The sequence below is a fragment of the Clytia hemisphaerica genome, unplaced genomic scaffold, assembly GCF_902728285.1.
Source record: "Clytia hemisphaerica strain Z4C2 unplaced genomic scaffold, Clytia hemisphaerica genome assembly, whole genome shotgun sequence".
In the NCBI taxonomy this organism is placed as follows: Eukaryota; Metazoa; Cnidaria; class Hydrozoa; order Leptothecata; family Clytiidae; genus Clytia; species Clytia hemisphaerica.
Window position 1 is genome coordinate 30,174 of NW_027104129.1, and position 19,109 is coordinate 49,282.

General features: G+C 34.0%; 1 protein-coding gene across 7 annotated transcripts; it reads left to right on the forward strand.

The window, feature by feature from the left end:
- The first annotated feature begins 733 nt into the window (after positions 1-733).
- LOC136813609 (uncharacterized) lies at positions 734-18,861 on the forward strand. 7 transcript variants are annotated; one of them, XM_067070109.1, is made up of 7 exons: positions 734-1,246; positions 12,793-13,131; positions 14,052-14,216; positions 14,648-14,977; positions 15,197-15,454; positions 15,782-15,974; positions 16,980-18,861. In XM_067070109.1, exons 1-7 carry the CDS (start codon positions 1,169-1,171, stop codon positions 17,438-17,440), a joined length of 1,824 nt encoding a protein of 607 aa, XP_066926210.1. In that variant the 5' UTR covers positions 734-1,168; the 3' UTR covers positions 17,441-18,861. The 7 variants fall into 7 exon arrangements, with proteins under 7 accessions (XP_066926210.1, XP_066926213.1, XP_066926212.1 ...); XM_067070112.1 differs by lacking the exon at positions 734-1,246 and adding an exon at positions 4,802-4,906; XM_067070111.1 differs by lacking the exon at positions 734-1,246 and adding an exon at positions 4,913-5,008.
- The last annotated feature ends 248 nt before the right edge of the window (positions 18,862-19,109 follow it).

The following is a 19,109-nucleotide window of genomic DNA, read 5'->3' on the forward strand; positions in this document are numbered from 1 at the left end:
GCGATTTTGATTTTGAACTGCAGAAACTTTCAACTAGTGAAATTTCACCTCAACCGAAGCCATGGTTCAACAACCATGCCAAGCCAATTTTGATTTCTATCACGCTTAAAATGAAATAACTTTGATTTAAAGTTGATTTGAATTTCAAAGAAATATCCACGCCGCGTCTTTAATTAAACAATTTTTAGGCCAAACTTAATGTTTACGACTTGATTTCAACGTCTTATGAATGTTGTTGAATCGTTTTCAAAAAGCTTTTACAGTTTGGTGTGCTTAAGGACGCGATAGATAGAATCGCCAATAAACAGCGATTGTTTGTGTTGTTTGTTGTCGAAGATAGTTTACTCTCTACCTACTATATCCAAATTTTGATTTTTATCTAGCGTCGTTTCGATAAATCCGGGGGTCAACTTTTTGCCGTAATTCATTTTCGAATTGCTCGGGAGGAGTCTTGTATCTTTTTGAATTGTTTTTAGAGGCTACTTTGGAGCTTTATATTGCAGTCGTGCATTATACTTTCCGTATTTAATTATTTTTAATTTGGTCAGTTTATATTATATTAATATTTGTCCAAAACTAAGTTTTCATTACCCCCGGGAAATAATCAAAGTTTTCATCTTGCACATTTTAGCATTCTTTTGTTCGTCTAGCTCACATTCAGAACTAATCGAATTAAATATTTTTTCGAATTAAATAAACTGAACACAAACAATAACACTAAATTATTTGTGTTCGACTTCTTTGCATTGTTTAAACGTGAAACATACAGCTTCTAATTAATTAGTTTCGCCTGGTTACCCACGCCCTAATTATCAGCAGTATGTAGTATTTCATTTATTGTTGATTTTAATAATTTAGTTAGTTTTAATTAGAAGTTTTTCACACCTATTGGATTTTTTATATTGCATTGTACAAATGTAATATTGTGGACTGGATTATTCGCTGGCGATTGTGAATACTTTTGCACAAATCGTCCGAAAGTTCTTGTCACTTGGAAACTTTTTTGTAATCGCAAATTTTTCAACACTTTCGAATTGTTGAAGACTCGCCGCACGGATATCGCAGGACATCTTACTCATTCGTTATCGTTGATTTGTCACAAATTCTTGCGTTTATAAATTTCTTACAACTTTACACCACCTGATCTCCAGCTATTGTTTGTGTAACCATGGGAACAGGTAGTCGACGTGGAACGTCATTTTCTTCCAGTGATGGAATGATGGCAATGCAGCGTAAAAATACAAAGGTATGCAATCCTATTTTATTTGTTTACACATAGTGGATTCTACATTTTTATGATGAAGTACATACACTCTTTTTTTGGGTTCGTCTGCTCTTATCTTTTTTGGCCTATATAGCCTAGTACCTTTTAGCCCTTAAGTAAAAATTGAAGTGTTAGCAGTCTTTATACTCAATTCTTACTACTTACAGAATTTGAAATTTAGCCCCCGAGCCCATTCTTACAAAATTGCTATAATATTATAATATAATATTATAATCCAAGCATCATTAGGGACTCTGCTCGGAGATGAATAACTCTTGAATCTGAGACACAGACACCCAGGGTCAGATTCTAAAAACAGAAACCATCAACAAAGCAAATAGATTACATCATCATTGCTAAGTAAAGCATGTGTTTACACATCAGAAAAAAATCGTGAAATTTGAGTGAATTTCTCTTGTAGCCACGTCTATGAAATATTTTCTCATTGTTCGAGCTTTACATATAATTTTTTCAGATATATTATAATGAAAGTGATAAAATAATATTCATGTTAAAATTTTATGACTTAAAAGTTGGGACCATTGAGACTTGAGAAGTCTTATAGCTTTCTTCTTATTATATTGGCGCTTATCTTTTTATCGGTTCTTGGTTTAATTCTTTCTTTGGAATATTTCAATTAATTTGGAGTTGAAGATTTTATTTTATGTATGAGACTTTGAAAATCGTTCTGACCATCAAGTTTGAAGTTTAAAGAAAATTTATTGGGACTTAGGTAAAGTAATACAACCTTTATTCTTTGTGGGCGTGAGGCGGGTGTGGTTAGTTCTGGGGTGTAATATACACGCTTTTTTATAAGAATGGTGTATTTCGATTTCATCTAGTTATTCCTAACCTTTTGGTAAGCGATATTCTTAGGTTAGGATCAAAATTCAACAGAAATTTAGCATATAGTACATACCGGAAGCATAAAATGGCATTTTTATGAAAGTTTTGAGCCTTACTTGGAATAAATTGACAATTTACAGTTAAAAAAGCTCTAGAATTCTTAGGTTCTGCAGCCAAACCCCATGAAGGTTAGCATATTCTTAATTTTTTGGCAAATTTCGTCATGAATATCTTATATATTCCTATAGAAAGAAAATAATTTATTTTAATTCTTCAATTAATGGTCTGAAACAAATCTTGAGAGATTTTCCCAATATTTTAGTTTATACACTTTGAATTGTCCGAATCAATGCCGATAAAATTGTTGTCTGTAAGGAGATGCGAAATGCGTTTATGTCTACAATTGTATTCGGATCATATTGTAGCTTACCAAAGTCAAACTTAAGTTGACATTTTGGTGTCAAATCTTGTCTAGTTGCTTTCGGAAGTAGCTGCATAAACAAAAATTATTTTCCTTGAATGTCATTCAAACCATTGTTTCTGAAACATCTCACTGTTACAATGGACAACACAACATGATGCCTGACTTGATCTTGTAAGCTCTCTTAGATTGAAGTCATCCATATTTTGGTGTAGTTTATTGAAAATTTGAGGATTTAAAGTTTTTCAAGGAAATAATCTTGTCAAGTTATAATCTACTTACGACTTGTTTTCCTAGTATAAATAGCTCTAGATATGTGATAAATTTCAAACTGAGTGTTTTTTCCAGATTCGAAAGTTTTTGGAGTTATGGTGATTCGTATGAGGAGTAGACAAGTAATCTTCATTTAGCAGCTATGAACGAGTTAGAAATGTTATCACTTTTCTGTCTTATTGTGGTTCGAATTATTCAACTTTTGTAGAAAAAAACTTAGCCATCGTGTTAATAAGATTGCGTTGAAGAATTATTAGAAGATCGTCGTTTAATTTCTTGGAATTTTAGAATTGCGTAGAAAAGAAGAAAAGTTGAAACCAGAGAACTGTTGATTGTTACCGTCTACCTTTGTTTTGATAAACTCAAAGTCAAATTTCTGCTGAGATACTACATTTTGCAATACTAGATTTTCAAGCTGAAATTTTGTTATTTGAACCTGGACTTATTGAGTCAAAAGTAAGCAAGAATGAATTGGGAAGTCATTCTATTGTTCTAATGGAAGAAGACGTTAATATGACGTCTTGCTAATAACGGTTACAATCGCAATATCATTGGATATCAAGATGAACGTTGATCTTGATGCAATCATTTAGTTGCGTGTCCCGTGAATATTACAAAAATGTGTTCTCGGGTGTCATGGCTTCATCTTTATATCAATGATGTTCTTCATATCTTTGGAATCCTTTTGAAAGGCAGACACTTTAATTTGTGAAAGGGTATTAGAGTAGTTTTTTTTGCAGACAATTTTGTAGAACAAATTAATTCTTTTAAACAATTTTTTGTACTTTTTGGTATAATATAGTTTAGCAACAGTCTAGCAATTTGTTTCGCTTTGCCTAAGATAATTTTCAAAGTGAAAGTTTCGATGCAATCAGTGGGCACCAACAGTTTATAGTTGTCTATCTCTTCGCAGGGTCAACGCAGTTAGGATCGGACAGTATGACGGGTTTAATACAGCACCCAGAAAGTACAATCTTCGAATCTCATACTTTTTGAATTTTTTTGAAGGCTTCTTTTTCTAATACAATTTTCCAATTTGAGAAGTCCAATGATAACCTGATAACAGATGTTCATAATTTTCTTACGCGCACGGTAAACCTCTAAAGGCACTTGAAAATTATACATCTGAGGAAAATAGTCCTCCCGCGGAAAATTCTACAACAAGAATCTTGTTGTGCGCCGGAAAAATAAAAACTAATACGGCGCCCTATTCATAAACACAATCGCGCAACTTTGTTGTCATTCCCAGTCCTTTTAGACGAACGCGGTCCTTACGATTTCGAGATTGCATATTCGTCAGATTGTTTGTTTTCACATATCCCTTTAGAGCTTCAGCGTGGTGTGCAGAAAACATTCACAATCTGATCTCAGGTTATCCAATGATGGACCGTGACTTTAATTTGTTTCAACAGCTCTGTTAATAATTCGGTTCCAAGGGTACAAAACTCTTCTTTTTTGGGGGGAGGGGGGTCTTCGTATCTAGAGAAAAGACAGTTTAATACCAAAATTTCAATAAAATAACAAAATAATTTTTCCAATTTTCCGTACCTCCGTACAAGTCGGGTAGCATGAATATTCACCAGGCTGTAAATTTATTCTGATGTTTCAGATTTATCGTTTTGCTTTTCTAAAGCCTTTTGAATTTTAAAATTGGAAGGCGTACTTTGTCAATTCAAATACATATTATACGCGAAGCTACAAATTTACCGACCGTGGGTTTACAAACATAGGAAGACCAACCTGTAAATAGCCGAAATATCCAGATAGAAAAATAATTTACAGCATGGAAATTCAGGCTACGCTTCGAACAGTACCTCACAAGTTTCATAGAAAAGATGTGTAATTCATAATCAAGTTGTGTAAATGAGAAGAAAGTTTATCATATTATCAATGGAATTAAAGTCATTAGTTAGGGCTTATTATCGATTTAATGCGATTTTTGTACAGTGAGTTCCCTCGACGGTTAACGGTTTCTCTCTACTCATTCATTGCGCTTAATTGTCCCGTGCATTTAAAAAAGTTTTATGTGAGAATTCAAAAACACCAACCGCGATGACACAAAAAGTGATTCTTGTGTTGCTTGCATCGAGTACTTTTGAATGGTGAGTTTGAATTATTTTTTGTGAAAGGCATCTTTGAATGAGTATCAGTGTGTAACAGACAAGAACACAGCTTGCTTGTCATAATACGTAAGTGGGTTGATGGTATGTATTTTTTGTGACTATGTTTATTTTGTTAACGTGTAGTAGAAGGACAGGAAGGGCCATCTACTTTGAAACTCTACTCTTTGCTGGGGTGGTGTTTTTGAGAAATTGAACGCGAATTATTTGTTGGAAATCTTTTTATGAGGTATGTTTTTTTTTCTAATCTTTTTTTTCAAAGACCTGGAGTTTTGGTATTCTATTTTTGAAATGTTCATATTATTCTCATTCCCAGTTTAGTTTACTGGATTTTTTTCTATGGTGTTCTATACGTTATTTTAAAAAAGAGCATCCAAAACTGTTGAAGCCTTTGGATGTTCTTAACTTTTCGAGTCTTTAACCCAAAAATGTTATTAACATGATTTTAATTTCACGATCTTGTTAGTATTTTTGGGGAGAAATCGGTTTTTTCGAGTCCGCATAACCTTAAAGTGCGTTACTAAATTATTCTTAAGATTTAGGTCACCGAAGCCTTATGTTCTTAGATAGCTTCTTCTTATAAAAAACGTGCATGCCGACAGGCAGTTAGGCTATTCTGATGCCGCCAATTTCAATCCAAAATCGAAGATTTGTTTGTGCTCGGTTATCCCAATTGCTTGCTCATTTTCCCACTTCATAGAGTTCACAGTGTATTCAACGAAATGTCTAAAAGGAAAAACAGTTAGAATTTTAAATGAAAAGTCCAGGTGTTAAAAATAGCAAGAGTGACATCAATAATTGATCCAGTTCTTCGAGTTCTTCTAGTGTTTAATGTCAATTTGATTGAGAATGTCAATAGATTTTACTTTTGAAAGGTGGGTGCCTGTGATTCCTTCAGAAAAGACATTAGACAGTTTATTTCCGTATGGTGCCCATTGACAAGAAAAAACTGACAAGATAATCAGAAGATACGAAATATCGTAGACAAAGTCAGATTCTCTTATCCAGTTCATACTTGTTGATGCTTCTGAAGTAGCTACATACGCATAGTATTGTTTATAGAAGATAAAATTCCTTAGATAACGGCTTCGATATTTCTTCGAAGAATTTTTTAAAATTGTTATCAAAATGGTTTCGAACGTTGATACTGAAGATTTTGATGGACATGCTCCACTTAAATTTTCCATCGACATCAATATCATGAAAATTGATGAACGCATAATGGCGGACAGTGAACATGATTACCGATCTGTCAATGTTTTGTACCTTAACAATGTAAGTTGTATCTTTAAACTGACAGTTTCTTTGGGATGTTACTGCTTTTCACTGGTGAACCCTCGGAAATTTTAGATTTGAAAATTTACAATATTTTTAGCATTATTAAAGTTTTTATTTATGGCTTCGTCTATTGTCCGCATTTCTCCATTATAGAAATACGGTATAATTTAAAACAATTTGAAAGCCTAGAGAGCAAGGTGGTCCATTTTATCTAGTTGACCTTTAGTGTAGAGCTTTGGTGCAGGAGTAAATAAACTTGAAAGTCTCCTCCTAGTGACCTTCTATTGAATGACGCACAAGATATTTATTTTCGTTGCATCAAGTGGTGCTTTTTTATGCTAAAAATCCTTTTTATAATAATTTTATTATGATCCCTTTGCCTAAAACTTTCGAACAACCTCAGCTTTAAAAATGCTTAAAAGTCCCGGGGGTACCTAGGCGAATGGAACGGGTGTGTGACGCCCTTTAGGGTGCTTTTTTTAAGAACAGTCCAATCTTAGACAAAATGTAGTAGTGCCTTTAAAAAACCCTTATTTCGATTCTATTAGCTGTTCAGCTCTTAAGAAATTTTCCGTTGTGTTAACATGATCTTTTTCTACGAACCGACTCTAATTTTTTGACATGATTTGGCCTAATTTTTCTCAAATACCTTCTTTTCTGGTTATGCAATACCATCAACTCAAGAAAGAACTTTTAACTATAAACATTTCATCTTGGAATTGGAATGATATAAAAGAATTTTGATCATCCTAAAGTGTACTTAGGAAACGACTTCTAAGCGCGTGTCCTAACATAAATATCAGTGGCGACGTTTTCTGTTTCGTCAGATATCTTTTAATAAATGTGATTTTGAAGTCTATTAGCGATTTGCATTACTTGGCATATGCTTATTTTTGGGATCCAGACGGTTTGCGTGAAAGATGCACGAATGAGATCTTTTAATTGTGATCATGCACGAATTTAAAATATTTAATTGTCCATTTAGTTTCTGCTTACCATGGCACTTTTTGATGCTCCTTTACGTACGCCTGAACTAAGAACGACTTTTCAAAACACAGACGCGAAACGTTGACTTCCTTACAAATCTTCCTAACTACTTTTGAATTCGAAAAACTATTTGAACAGTCTGCTTCCTCGTGCATTGATATCATTCTTGATCATGCTTTAATTAATTAATTGCTCGGCCAAGCTTATCTTACTGCCCACTTGACAATATTGTTATTAGTCAAAAAGTGCCACAAATTAAATTTGGTAGATGTTTTTCAAAATTTTCTTGATGATAGTGATGTTCGTACAATTCTACAAAAAATTGATTTTCTTTTTCATTTTTCCAAACTTTTTTAATTTTTTTATATATTTAATGATATTCCATTCCTGATTATCTTTCCAACGAGAACAAAGCGGCTATCAAATTCGAATTCTAACAAAAGTAATAGGCTTTTTTCTTTGCTCTAGATTATTTTAAGACAGACTTTGTTATTGTTACTTTATTATTTATGTGACTTTTCTTGGGGACGTTTTACAGATTTTAGACAGTTTTTGTCATCTCTGTACATTGCCTTTCCCAATTAATATCATAACTCAACCATAAGCCGTAACTTTCCAATCAATTTCTCTTTTTGGTATTGACACAGTGGTAAATTGTTGCCCACAGCTTTTCATACTTTGAACAAAAATAGCATTATAAGAAATTTGTCGTAATTGTTGAAAGATTTAATTGGAAAACCCGTATGATTAAAAAAATGCCACTGTGTGTCTGTTTTTGTCAAGATTACGTCATTACTTTGTATCAAAATGACTACTTTGTTACCGATGGGTTTCGTATTTATGATGTTGATAAATTTCCCAGACAGAGGTGATGAAATTCTGTCAACAATTCACTTATTTTGGTCATCATAAAAATCTTAATTAATGTCTGGAAACTGGATTTGATACCAATAGTGGATTCCAGGGGGGTCAATATCGCCAAACTAGTGGAGACACGGACTGCCTTTAGAGCGCATGCGTTGCATATATGAAGCAAGGGCAGCTGCTATTATATTGAATCTGATTTAGTAAATGATTTTGAGCATCTGAAGTATTTTGATGTGATACAGGGGTGTCTAATAAAGCGAACTTAGCTTTTTCTTCAGACAGTGCTTTTGATTATGAAGGGTAGAATATCAGAAAGCTGACGCTTGCAATAATTTGATGCCCCGGTTATTAGGATATTCAAACATACAAATAAATACGGATCGTTTTTCGTTTGAAGCCTGTGTTTGAATTACGTCATTTCAGAGTTTGCTTTTCTACTTTTTTATTACGAAATCTCGTTTCAAATTCTTCCCCCTGAAAAACAATTAGAATTTCTTTAGCAATGTGGCACGTTTTTTGATCATTTAAACATATTTTATGTGTTCTATAAAGAAAGCTGGACATAGAGAGATTTTTTCATTTGTTTAACACTTGGATCAATCGAGGATAGCATTTTAATTGCGCGGAAATTATCATTCCGTCTAGAGGGAAATTACTTTTGGATCAAAAGTTAATCCAAGTGAAGATTTTTTTGGAAGATTTCATTATGAAACGCCTTAAGAATAATTACTTAAATGGCGCCTTGTCTGAGAGGAATAATCGTGTTCTTAGCCTGTCATGTGATTCCAGCCTTCATACGATAAGCGATCGAAGATCGTCGGTAAGATTACCTCTTAATTATCATAATTATCCCTTATTTATTATATTTAATGATTATTCCCAATTTTTTGATTTCCTCTATTCTTAATTCAGTGTTTCCGTAACTGAAATTTAAATCATCCTATCGGATGTTTGAATGGATGAGATTTGTACTTTGATTCGAATTGAGTTTTGTATTTCGTGGTGAAGAAACCATACAGTGAGGTTGTGTTAAATTTTCGAACAATGGAGGTCTTTGAATATAATCCAGAAAAAATAGCCACTGATCTACAAAATGTTTTTCGTTGCGATTCTCAAATGATGGACTTGACGCAAATCAAGAATTTAATTTCACAAGATGATATATGGACTTGGTGTAGTACCAAAGAGCAAATACAATTGATTGTTTTGCTTGTGTTGGGCAAAAATCGTTTTCTGGAATTGGTAAGGTTACCCAGTTTTTTTCAGTAGTCCTTGATTGGTAGATAAGCAACGGGAAATGTTCTTTCAAGGATAAATACTTAGTGTGTTTTCTACTCAGAGATGTTCACTTGAAACTTTGTTTGATCCTAGTGAAGAAATGAGCTTTCGACACTTTTTACGACTAGTAACAGTGAAATCGTACCGGGCCATTTTCAATGCTTTTTGGGCGTTCGGATTGAAGCTTGCTGTTCAATGGGGGGCGGGTTTTTTCTATTTGTCAAAAGAATCTTTCACTGTATGGTAGACCTTTGATGCCTTTTTGATATTGTCGCTTATTAATTGTTCATTAAAAAGAAATAATTTTTAATCGTCTCTCTGGTCATTTTCCAATACCAATGCTCCGAAAGCGATCAAAAAAAATTGCAAAATTGCTTTGTTTGGTACTTGATTGATGATTAATCACTCTGAAGACCTTTTCTTTAAATTAAATGAATAATTATAAAAATATTTTTGTCTCTAGTGTGCATATCGAAAATTGCAGTGGTTATTTGTTGTCAAAACTGCATGGTATGTCGAGAGTGTTGATTTATGCAACGAATTTGTAGTGTTTCGAGTTGCCTTATCGATGGGATCAATTTGTTATTTTAAGTGATAAGATATACCATGTTGTTGATAGGCTACTGTGTGTCAATTTTCATCTGCCTTGACATGCTTTTAAAGCGTTTTTGACTTTCCGAATATACAATAGCTGACTTATTGCGATAACTTTGTTGTCTTCTCGCTCTAATAGATACAGGGTAGCAATGACCTCACCAAGACTGCTTTTCTACCAAAAGTTGAAGAATTCACTTTTCATTTTAGTGTTTAGTTGAAATAAAGTTTAAGTCAGTTATATTGCTTCAGTAGAGATAGTTGGGAAAGACACCAAAGTCTTAAGCCACTATAGTTAAAGACATTATATGAGATTGGTGTCTTGTATTATCAATTTCCTTCAATTTGAATCATAAATCTAGATTTTTGTTTCGGAGATCAGACAGGCTTAAGACGAGTCAATCATAATAAGAAGTATTAAGTCGACTTTGTTTGAAATGTTTACTTTCGAGCTTCCTTCCTCGTTGTTCTGTCTTTTTTGATCTTCTTTTTTGGTTTCTCATTTATATAGCTGGTAAAATATTTCGACAAGACTGCTGAATCATCCTACTTTTCCGCTTTAGATCTCTACTTATCTTCAACTTTTCCTTCTAGTTATAAAAACTCTCTATAGAGAACTCTTTTCATCAGGATATGATACCTAAGTGTGATAAACCTCCAATCGACATTATCTAAGAGATTGAGTCAGACTCGTGGTTTAACTTCCCAATGAGTTAAGCAAACATTTAAATTTAAGAGACATAAATGTTTTTGTGTTTTTCGATATCAAATTTTTACTCTAGCGGTTAGTCTATAGGTTAATTCTTGGTGCTTGGATAGTCGGTTTTCAAGTCTTGTTTTGACGTGGCTGGTTTCGTGTAGTTCTCTAGTGCTATTGCTGTTAGATAACTGGTTTGAATTTCTTGAATATAAAACTATGAGTCTTTGACCCTTTTTAAAAGAGACTTGGGCAGGTTCTTACTTTATTATTTTTGAAGTTAGTTCAGAAATGGAACGGACTTGGTTCAGAATTAACCCGCATAGTGCCGAATACATATGTCTGCTTTTTTACAGGAATTCGTAAGAGCTTTAAAAACAATCTGAACATCACATTTTCAAAAATGACCTGACCTTTCTTAAATACGAGGCATTCAACCAACCCGTTTTTAAGCTTTCCCAGCTGGCACACAACGTTGTTTCAACGTTCATCTAACGTTATACGGACGTTGTTTTGAACATTAGATAAACGTTGAAACAACGCTGGGTTGAGTAGAAATAATGATCACATTTGGAATGTATTTCACTTTGTAAATTTCGAAAATTAAGAACAACCAAAGAATTTACTGGTTCTCGTAAAGAAGCGTGTACTTTCTTTGAAATATCTTAACCAATAAGTAAAAACATCCTTTCAGGGTTGATTCTAAAGTGAATTTTTCTTTGTTTTTCAACACACAGTTCTGATTTCCCTCAGTTGCTTTTGTTTTTGTCCGTGTAGTGAAGATGTAATAATAATATTATGTATTACGGATATTCGTAGTTTCCTCATAACATACTATCGCATAACTGTCCTCTTTTCTCTTTCAATTTTTTTTGGCAACTTTGATGTAACGTGTTACACAATACTAAAAGAAGTTGAAAAGGTGATGAAATTATTTGTAAAGATTTGAATTTGATGAAGAACTTTTACTGAGAAAAGGAAAAATTAATTTTCATAATTCTTGGAGTAGTCTAAGAGTTTAAGCACTCAGAGGTATCAACTAAATTCTCTTGATTTTCTGTATTTTATATTTGGGGTACAGTACTTCGACATTCCCATTGCTTTATTGGTGGGTAAGATTTGCTTCTAAGAAAGTTTGAGACTTGAATGTTTCTGAAAGACTTGTTAGTCCATCGATTGAAAATGAATTTCTCTTCGTTCGGATATTCTCTTTGTGTCTTTTCTTCATCTCGACATGAAAAGTTTCTTTCCCTTTAGCGAACTAGTGTTCTACTACACGAGATCATTTTCTCTCACAAAGTTATATTCATAGACCTCAACATGTTTTTTCTCGGCACCATAAGAAGTTCAAACCTTCTCATGTATGAGAACCATTTTTCTTCTCTTTCTCGTCTGCTACCTACCCTTAATTCTTCCTTTGAGGTTGTCTTCTGACGTCTGCAAAAGAGTTTTAGTCTTATAATAGTGGTTACAGTGTCTCGAAACTTCAGACCTTGTGATGGGTGAAATCGAAAAATTAGCTGAAGATTTCTACACCCTATCTTTTTCCTTTATCGAGGAAGTGTTATTTTTGGTAAGACGAAACTGTTCGAATTGTTTTTAAAGACATTGATAATTGCTGGTCGTTTGGGTTGTTTCGCTGCAATTAAAACGTTTGATTGAAACCTTACTTTGAAGGCAGTAGGAAGTCAACGAATCTTGTTTAATTTTACTTAAGATTTTTCAGCTGTTTTCTTTTAGTTATCTCTGATTTTGTTTATCGTGGGTTTTAATCTTGATTACCCGTGAAATAGCTTTTAATTGATTGCTAAGTACGTCTCGTGAAGCATCATTTGAAGTTTTATCTGAAGTCTGATCAAAATAGAGCGGAATTTTAAACTGTTGTAATGTTCTACTTTACACTAGTGAATATTGTGTATTCTTGATGTTTTTTTTTTAAATAACCGAACGCATTTTTAGTATTGGATTTTAAACCTTCGAATACTTAACATGCTGTTTACGCACTGTCCTTTATCCTCGTCTTTCAGATCATGTTATTAAAGAAATCGCTTAGTAGAGAAATCCAGGGAGAGGAGGAGGAGGCCCTGGAAAGCTGAAGGAAAGAGAGCCCTTGGATTACCCTCGACAAGGATGGCAAATTACCTTTTTTATTTCTTTTTCATTTCAGATTTCACCGAACTCCTCATTTCGTATTTGCTCGCCAAACCAAACGTTCAGCAATAATAACAACAACGACAATAACAATATAGTACGGAAGTCCAAGAAACCACATTGGAACACAAGCACTCGCTTACATCACATGGACCCTCATTTATCACAAGAAGTCACTATGGATGTTTTCTCATTAACACGCGAAATCCACACGCCCATCGGCCCGCCCATGAACGCCTCTGAACGCGCCACAACGCCCAAAGACGATAAACCAATGTTACCTTTGAAGAGAAGTGATATTTTACCGAATGTAAAGATTTACAATTTGTGGAGTCAACACTTGTCTAAAGATCAGGTATGGAATAATTTAAGGAAATTCTATTTAATGTGATTCCTGGCTAAATATAGAATTTCTACTTCAAAATTACTGCATCTCTATTGCTAAATCTATGATATTGGAATATTACGTTTTGTAAACAAAACCAAATCGCCAATTAATCAAATTAAATATATCCAGTTCATCAATCTAATTATCGCGACAGAGCCGATATATTTTATTGCTTTTTTCCGTTTTGTGCTCATGTTTGTAAATTTCTTTCTATTCATTAAATGGAAAAAATTCTCATCTAGTTTATCCGATTTTCTAACCTGGTTCTTGTGATTGATTCCAAGAATTTCATTGAAACATGAAAACTTTTTATTGAAATAATCAGCATTTTAGACCAGAAAACCAGTCCGAAAATTACCTGCTAGTATTTTAGGGGCAGGGGTGTCACGCTATCAATATAGTTTTCTAACTAACGGCTCTTATCATCTGATAAATTTTAAGTCAATCCCCAAGTCGATTTCTATAATATTCCTGTTTAGCAACAGTAGTAATCATAAATCCGAAAAATTCACTTCTTGATGAAAGATTCTGCGAAATGTTTTCCCATTAGGGGCTCTGACCATAGTGAATTTTAATATTTATCACGTACAAAATATAAATTTCTGCCTTATGTAGCTAACAAAACTTTGACATGTTATACATTTTCTTTTAGGCCAACTATCCTTGAGTCTGAAAATTTAAGAATCGCAAAAAAAAAATTAATGAAGAAGAAAATGAAGACTTTTGCAACGAAGAGTATTTCAACTTTAAAGAGCTTAGTTTCGGCGAAGAAAAAACATTTTGAAAAAACTTTTGTGGTAGATGGTGTATCTTTTGCCGAACTAAAAATATATTTTCGGAAAATTTTGAAGATAGATTTATGGTCATATTCTCTCGATTTATTATAGATAACAGCAGAAGCGGCTTGGAACAGGTGTCGTTTGATCACCGAAGAAGCCTTGGAGAAGTTTGGTGAACGGTTAGACTTCTTGGAGAATGTAGCTGCATGGGAAATCACTGCTGAAATCTTATTGGAATTCCAATCGCTGGAAGAAAAGAAAGGTGAAATAGAGGTCAGTGGTTCTTCTCTTTTCATCTTTCTATTTTGGCGATTTGTCAAATATCTCTTATACATTTGATGTTGAATTCGGATAAACAGAATGCGTCTTTTTTGTTGACTCTTTTATTAGAGAAGAAAATAGAATTGGACGTATTTAATTGCATTCTTGAAAACTAACAAACAGCTTTCAGGCTTTCAAATACTTTTGAATTAAGCCGCAGCGGCATGAAAGCCCAGCAAAAGTCTAATGCTTGTTCGCGATGCGTATACTTCGTACTGATTGTGACATGGTGTTGTTTCTTCTGAAATGAACTTGAATTGACAAAGCGCTGATTCTTCAAGACGGACTTACAGCATTGCTGACAGCGACTTACCAATGAAAGGCCTGTCTATGCTGATTGGCCAAAAATACAACTCGCTCTCATTTTATGCTTAATTCTTCAGGCTGGTTTGTTTGAAGTTGAAGATTACGATATTGAAATCAAAGAAGTTGCCAAAGCCACACAGAACGTCGCGCAGTATCTCGCTCCCATTGAAGAGAGAGAAGAACTCAAAATGAAGATCGTTACTCTAAGACGACGTTATTTCAAAGTTTTACAAGAATTATGCAAGAAAAAGGAAATGTTCAGATGGTTGTTACCGTTGCTAGAGCAGTACCGCGACCAAGGATGTGATATTAAGAGTTGGCTTGATGTCACGGAGTCACGAACTGAATTTCTCACATCAAATTTCAATAATAATGAAATTATTGTCAAAAATGAAGATTTGATCGAGGTACTTTCCTATGATACAATTTATTACCACAATCTATTTTCAGATACTATGACGATATATAGCTTGCTTAAATTATTTCTCTCTCAAAAGTCTCTAAATCCTATCTATTTTCGGACCAATCACGTGCGGTTGCGTCGCGCGGAAGATGTTACGGATCTGAAGGTTTGGTCCCCTAATATTTGATCTTCTTTTAAGTAATTTCAAATCTTGTTCTCTCAGGAAATCAAAGAAGAACTTTTCGTACAAAAAGATGCTTACGAAGACTTCTTAAATGCCAGTGAAGGAATCATGGATTTGTTATCAAGTGATGATGAGGTCATCATTCAAATTCGGACAGACCATGACCACGTGGTCTCAAGATGGGACACTTTGTGTAGCAACATTGAGAAGTGTTTGAACAGATTGGTATATGCAAAGAAGGTGTTATCAGAACAATCGAGAACGATCAATACCGACCCTGAGAAGATCGAGAAAAAGGTAACATATATCCAAATTCTTTTTCGAGATTGAGTGAACTTAATAATCAAGACGAGGCTGGAAAGTTCTGCTTCCATGACGGTTGACTGGTGAAAGTCTTGTAATGCCGATTGGCTTTTTAAAGTAAATAAACCATAAGTGATTTTTTTTCAATTAACTACGTGGTAACAGAGAGGTGTTAAACCGTTTTCTCTACAAAAACCGTTTTCTCCGAAAAAAGACAATATTTCTCATGGACTTATCTCAATTTAATCCTGTCCCTTCTTAACCAATCCAAAAGGACCATAAACTGTGTTTTTGACGATTGCATCATTGTTGCCATTATAGATCCGTAACGAAGCCAAACAATGTACTTGTCATAAACCTTTTCAAATCACTCGTGTTGGTGAAGGGAAATATACATTTGGAACTTCCAAGATTGTGCGGTTAGTTCGTGTCCACGGAAGCAGTATCGTGGTGCGTGTTGGTGGTGGATGGGAATATTTGTACGACTTCCTGTTCAAAGCTGATCCATGTCGTGGTAAGTCCAAACTCTTTCTCAAAAAATATTTTGTTTCTGATTTCATAAGAGCATGAACATATAAACGACTGGACATCCATCTCCTTTGTCTTTTTGTAGAAAGGGCTGCTAGCTTCGTTGCCGCCTCGTTAAAAGCATAAAATGAAACAATAGATTTTGATGATATACCACTTGGGAGTACCTTGCTAACAACGTCAAAACTTCGACAAAAGTCTCTGTTGTTCTACTCTTCTCAAGTCTTTTATCTATATCATAACAAAGATAACAGAGACAAAATCATCGTCAGCTTGTCAAAACTCCGACTAATATTTCTAAATTTTGACTTAAAAGTGTCTAATAATTTTAGAGAGTGTCGCATTCTAATTTCGATATTCTTATGATACAGGCTCTAAACTTTAGCAAGCTATTTTTTTCAAGTCATAAAAAAAATTATTGGAGTGACAAAAGGGATTCAAAAGTATACACGCAGTTGAAATTCTGTATTTTAGAGTTGAAAATGTTGATAAAATATATTACAAACTTGTGAAAAAATTCGAGAGTAATTTTTTTTGTGAATTGGGAATAATGTTCAAGCTCTATTAATCCTTTTACCTAAATAATTCAAAGAAATAAAATTATGACGGAATATTGTCGGATTTTTCATATCAATTTTGAAATACAGGCGGCAACGAAGCTCTCTTCAAAGAGACAATAAAAGATAGATGTCCAGTCGTTTATATGTTCATGATAAGAGTCAAAACTCAAACAAATCTATTTCGACGAACTCTTACTACGGTAAAAATGTAGGAAAGATGTTTATCACTAACCCCAACTCTGTTCGTTTTATAACTTCTTGTAGGTTATGAAGATCTTGATGTGTATTTAGAGTCTTCTAGATAAGAGTAGAAAGGTTCATTACTGGATCTTTCTTTCCTGTCACATCCACTAAATATTTCTTGAGTAAATTTTTTTTCTACTCTATGTTTGGAACTATATGAATGAGAAAATTTTCTTTCTCCTTTGCAGCCAAACAAGCAATGGAAGCTGGTTCACAGGAAATGAAATCGCTCAATCTTTCTGGATTGGATTTAACGCCCATCGATAAAAAGAGCTCAAATTTCAACTTAAACGTTACTCGAATGACGCCCAAGTCATGGACACCCTACCGCCCAAATCGATACGAACGATCCGCCTCTCTCGGAAGTGCCGCCTCGTCATCCGATAATATCGATTATGATGAATCGAGTGATTCGATGAGTTTATCCACGAGCACGGGACCTTCGACTCCTCTTTCTCGACCTTCTTCACGAATTGAGTATACTCCGAACATGAGAAAATCGAGCGCTGATAATAATAACAGTAAATTGCTCGGCTCCCTCGCTACAATGAACTCTAAAAATAATCGGCGATTGAGTCTGATTGAACGCCAAGCTATTTACGCTGAAAAAAAGAAAATGGCGCAAGCTTATGAAGATCGCAAATTTTAAAAGCTTGTGCTTGTGTAGTTTAATTGCTAACTGAGAGTGTTTAGTTGTGTCGTTGTTTTTTGAACCGTTCAAGTTTTCTTGAAGATTTGGCCCACACCGTTTATTTGTTGTGAAAATTTGGTGTTTTGTACATATGGTTGATTTTGATTGTCGGCCTTCTTTCTTGACTTTTATGTCGCTCTTTCGACACTTAAGACAGTTTACGAAATGGAAAATTTCAGATAAACTAAATTTATTATGGGACTGCAATTGACGTAACATTCTTTAGAGCAGGTTAAGTATGAAAATATTTACGACTTAAAATACCCGATGTGAGTTTTGATTTACTCCTTAGTCGATTCAACTTAATTAACAACCAAAAATGTTCCCAACTTCTAATCGATTTCTATTACTATGGCAATGATATCATATTCTTGCTTGTAATTTCGCCAAAAGATCGTAAATCTCTCCATGCTTAACCCCTCCATTACCTTACTACGTGACCTAAACATTTACACACTTTTCCTGACAACATACTCAGACTCGATGAGATATTGTCGAAGGCGATGATTGAGCCTCCTATTTAGGATTTGAAGCTACTCGTATTTTACATTACGCGACCCGCATGGTTTTCACCGAAATATCCAACATTTGAAAGTATAATATCTACCGCCATACTCATGGAAATGAGCCAGGCAAAAAAAACAGAAAGCGCTGAGTTCAATCGGTCAACCAAAATGCAGCAGAAATTTTAGAGCATCACATTATCTTGTATAGGAAAGGTTCAGCTCTAGCTTTCGGTCATATCTCATTGCTTGGACGTTTACAGTTACTTACTGACATTTGACGTTTTTACAAAATATTTTTTTTTCTTTAAAAAAGCTCAGACAAAAATTTTGCTTTTTCAATTTGATTTTTTTACTAAATAAAATTTAATAATTTATTGAGCTAATTGAGAGAAATCTGTGGTAAAACATTTTCCTTGCATTTTAAAGTGACGATATTTCGAAATATTGTAATCTTTGTATTGTTTATATGGGACTTTATTCTAGATTTATGTGGACATGTTTCCCCACTTAAAATCCCCCTATTGACTTAAAAAGAACCTTTGTGCTTTGAGACGGCAAGAAAACAAGTCTTATAGCTTCGTTAAACCATGACTATTAGAATAACTTTCTATCAGGGAACATTTCATTGAACGTACCACAAAACTTTTGACGAATATTAAAAAATTATTATCGTAATTTTTTCCGTCTTTGGTAAGAAATAATTTTTTCCTAAAAATTTTAAGGTATTTATTATATTTTCTTTTGTTTATAGAATAGTGTATGCGCAAATTTTATGTGCTGTTAGATTTTTAAAAAAGCATTTTTTACAGAATTTTTTGCATCCAACCGTTTTATCCTTCGAAACATAACTAAGATAACTGAGCACCCCCAAAACTACACTTAGTCCCTATTTTCCCTCTCTCACTCTCAGTAAAACATCAACATGCGTTCTCGACATTTTCTCTTTTTTAGGATCCCGAGTAATTTCACAAAGTACGAAATTTCCGTCTGTACTTGGTACCACTTTGATGAAAATCTGGGCCTCTTTGAGATCGCGGTTGTCTATCTGCTGTTATCAAGGGAGCTTCTGTCATGTTTATTTTCCCTACATAATGTAATCAAATCCACTTGTCTTACAAAGA

Excerpts from the sequence above, each read along its gene's own strand:
- LOC136813609 (XM_067070107.1), top strand. The coding sequence starts at position 6,053 with ATGGTTTCGAACGTTGATACTGAAGATTTTGATGGACATGCTCCACTT. Across the intron at positions 14,978-15,196 it reads AAAATGAAGATTTGATCGAG|GAAATCAAAGAAGAACTTTT; the intron begins GTACTTTCCTAT and ends TTGTTCTCTCAG. Across the intron at positions 15,455-15,781 it reads CTGAGAAGATCGAGAAAAAG|ATCCGTAACGAAGCCAAACA; the intron begins GTAACATATATC and ends TTGCCATTATAG.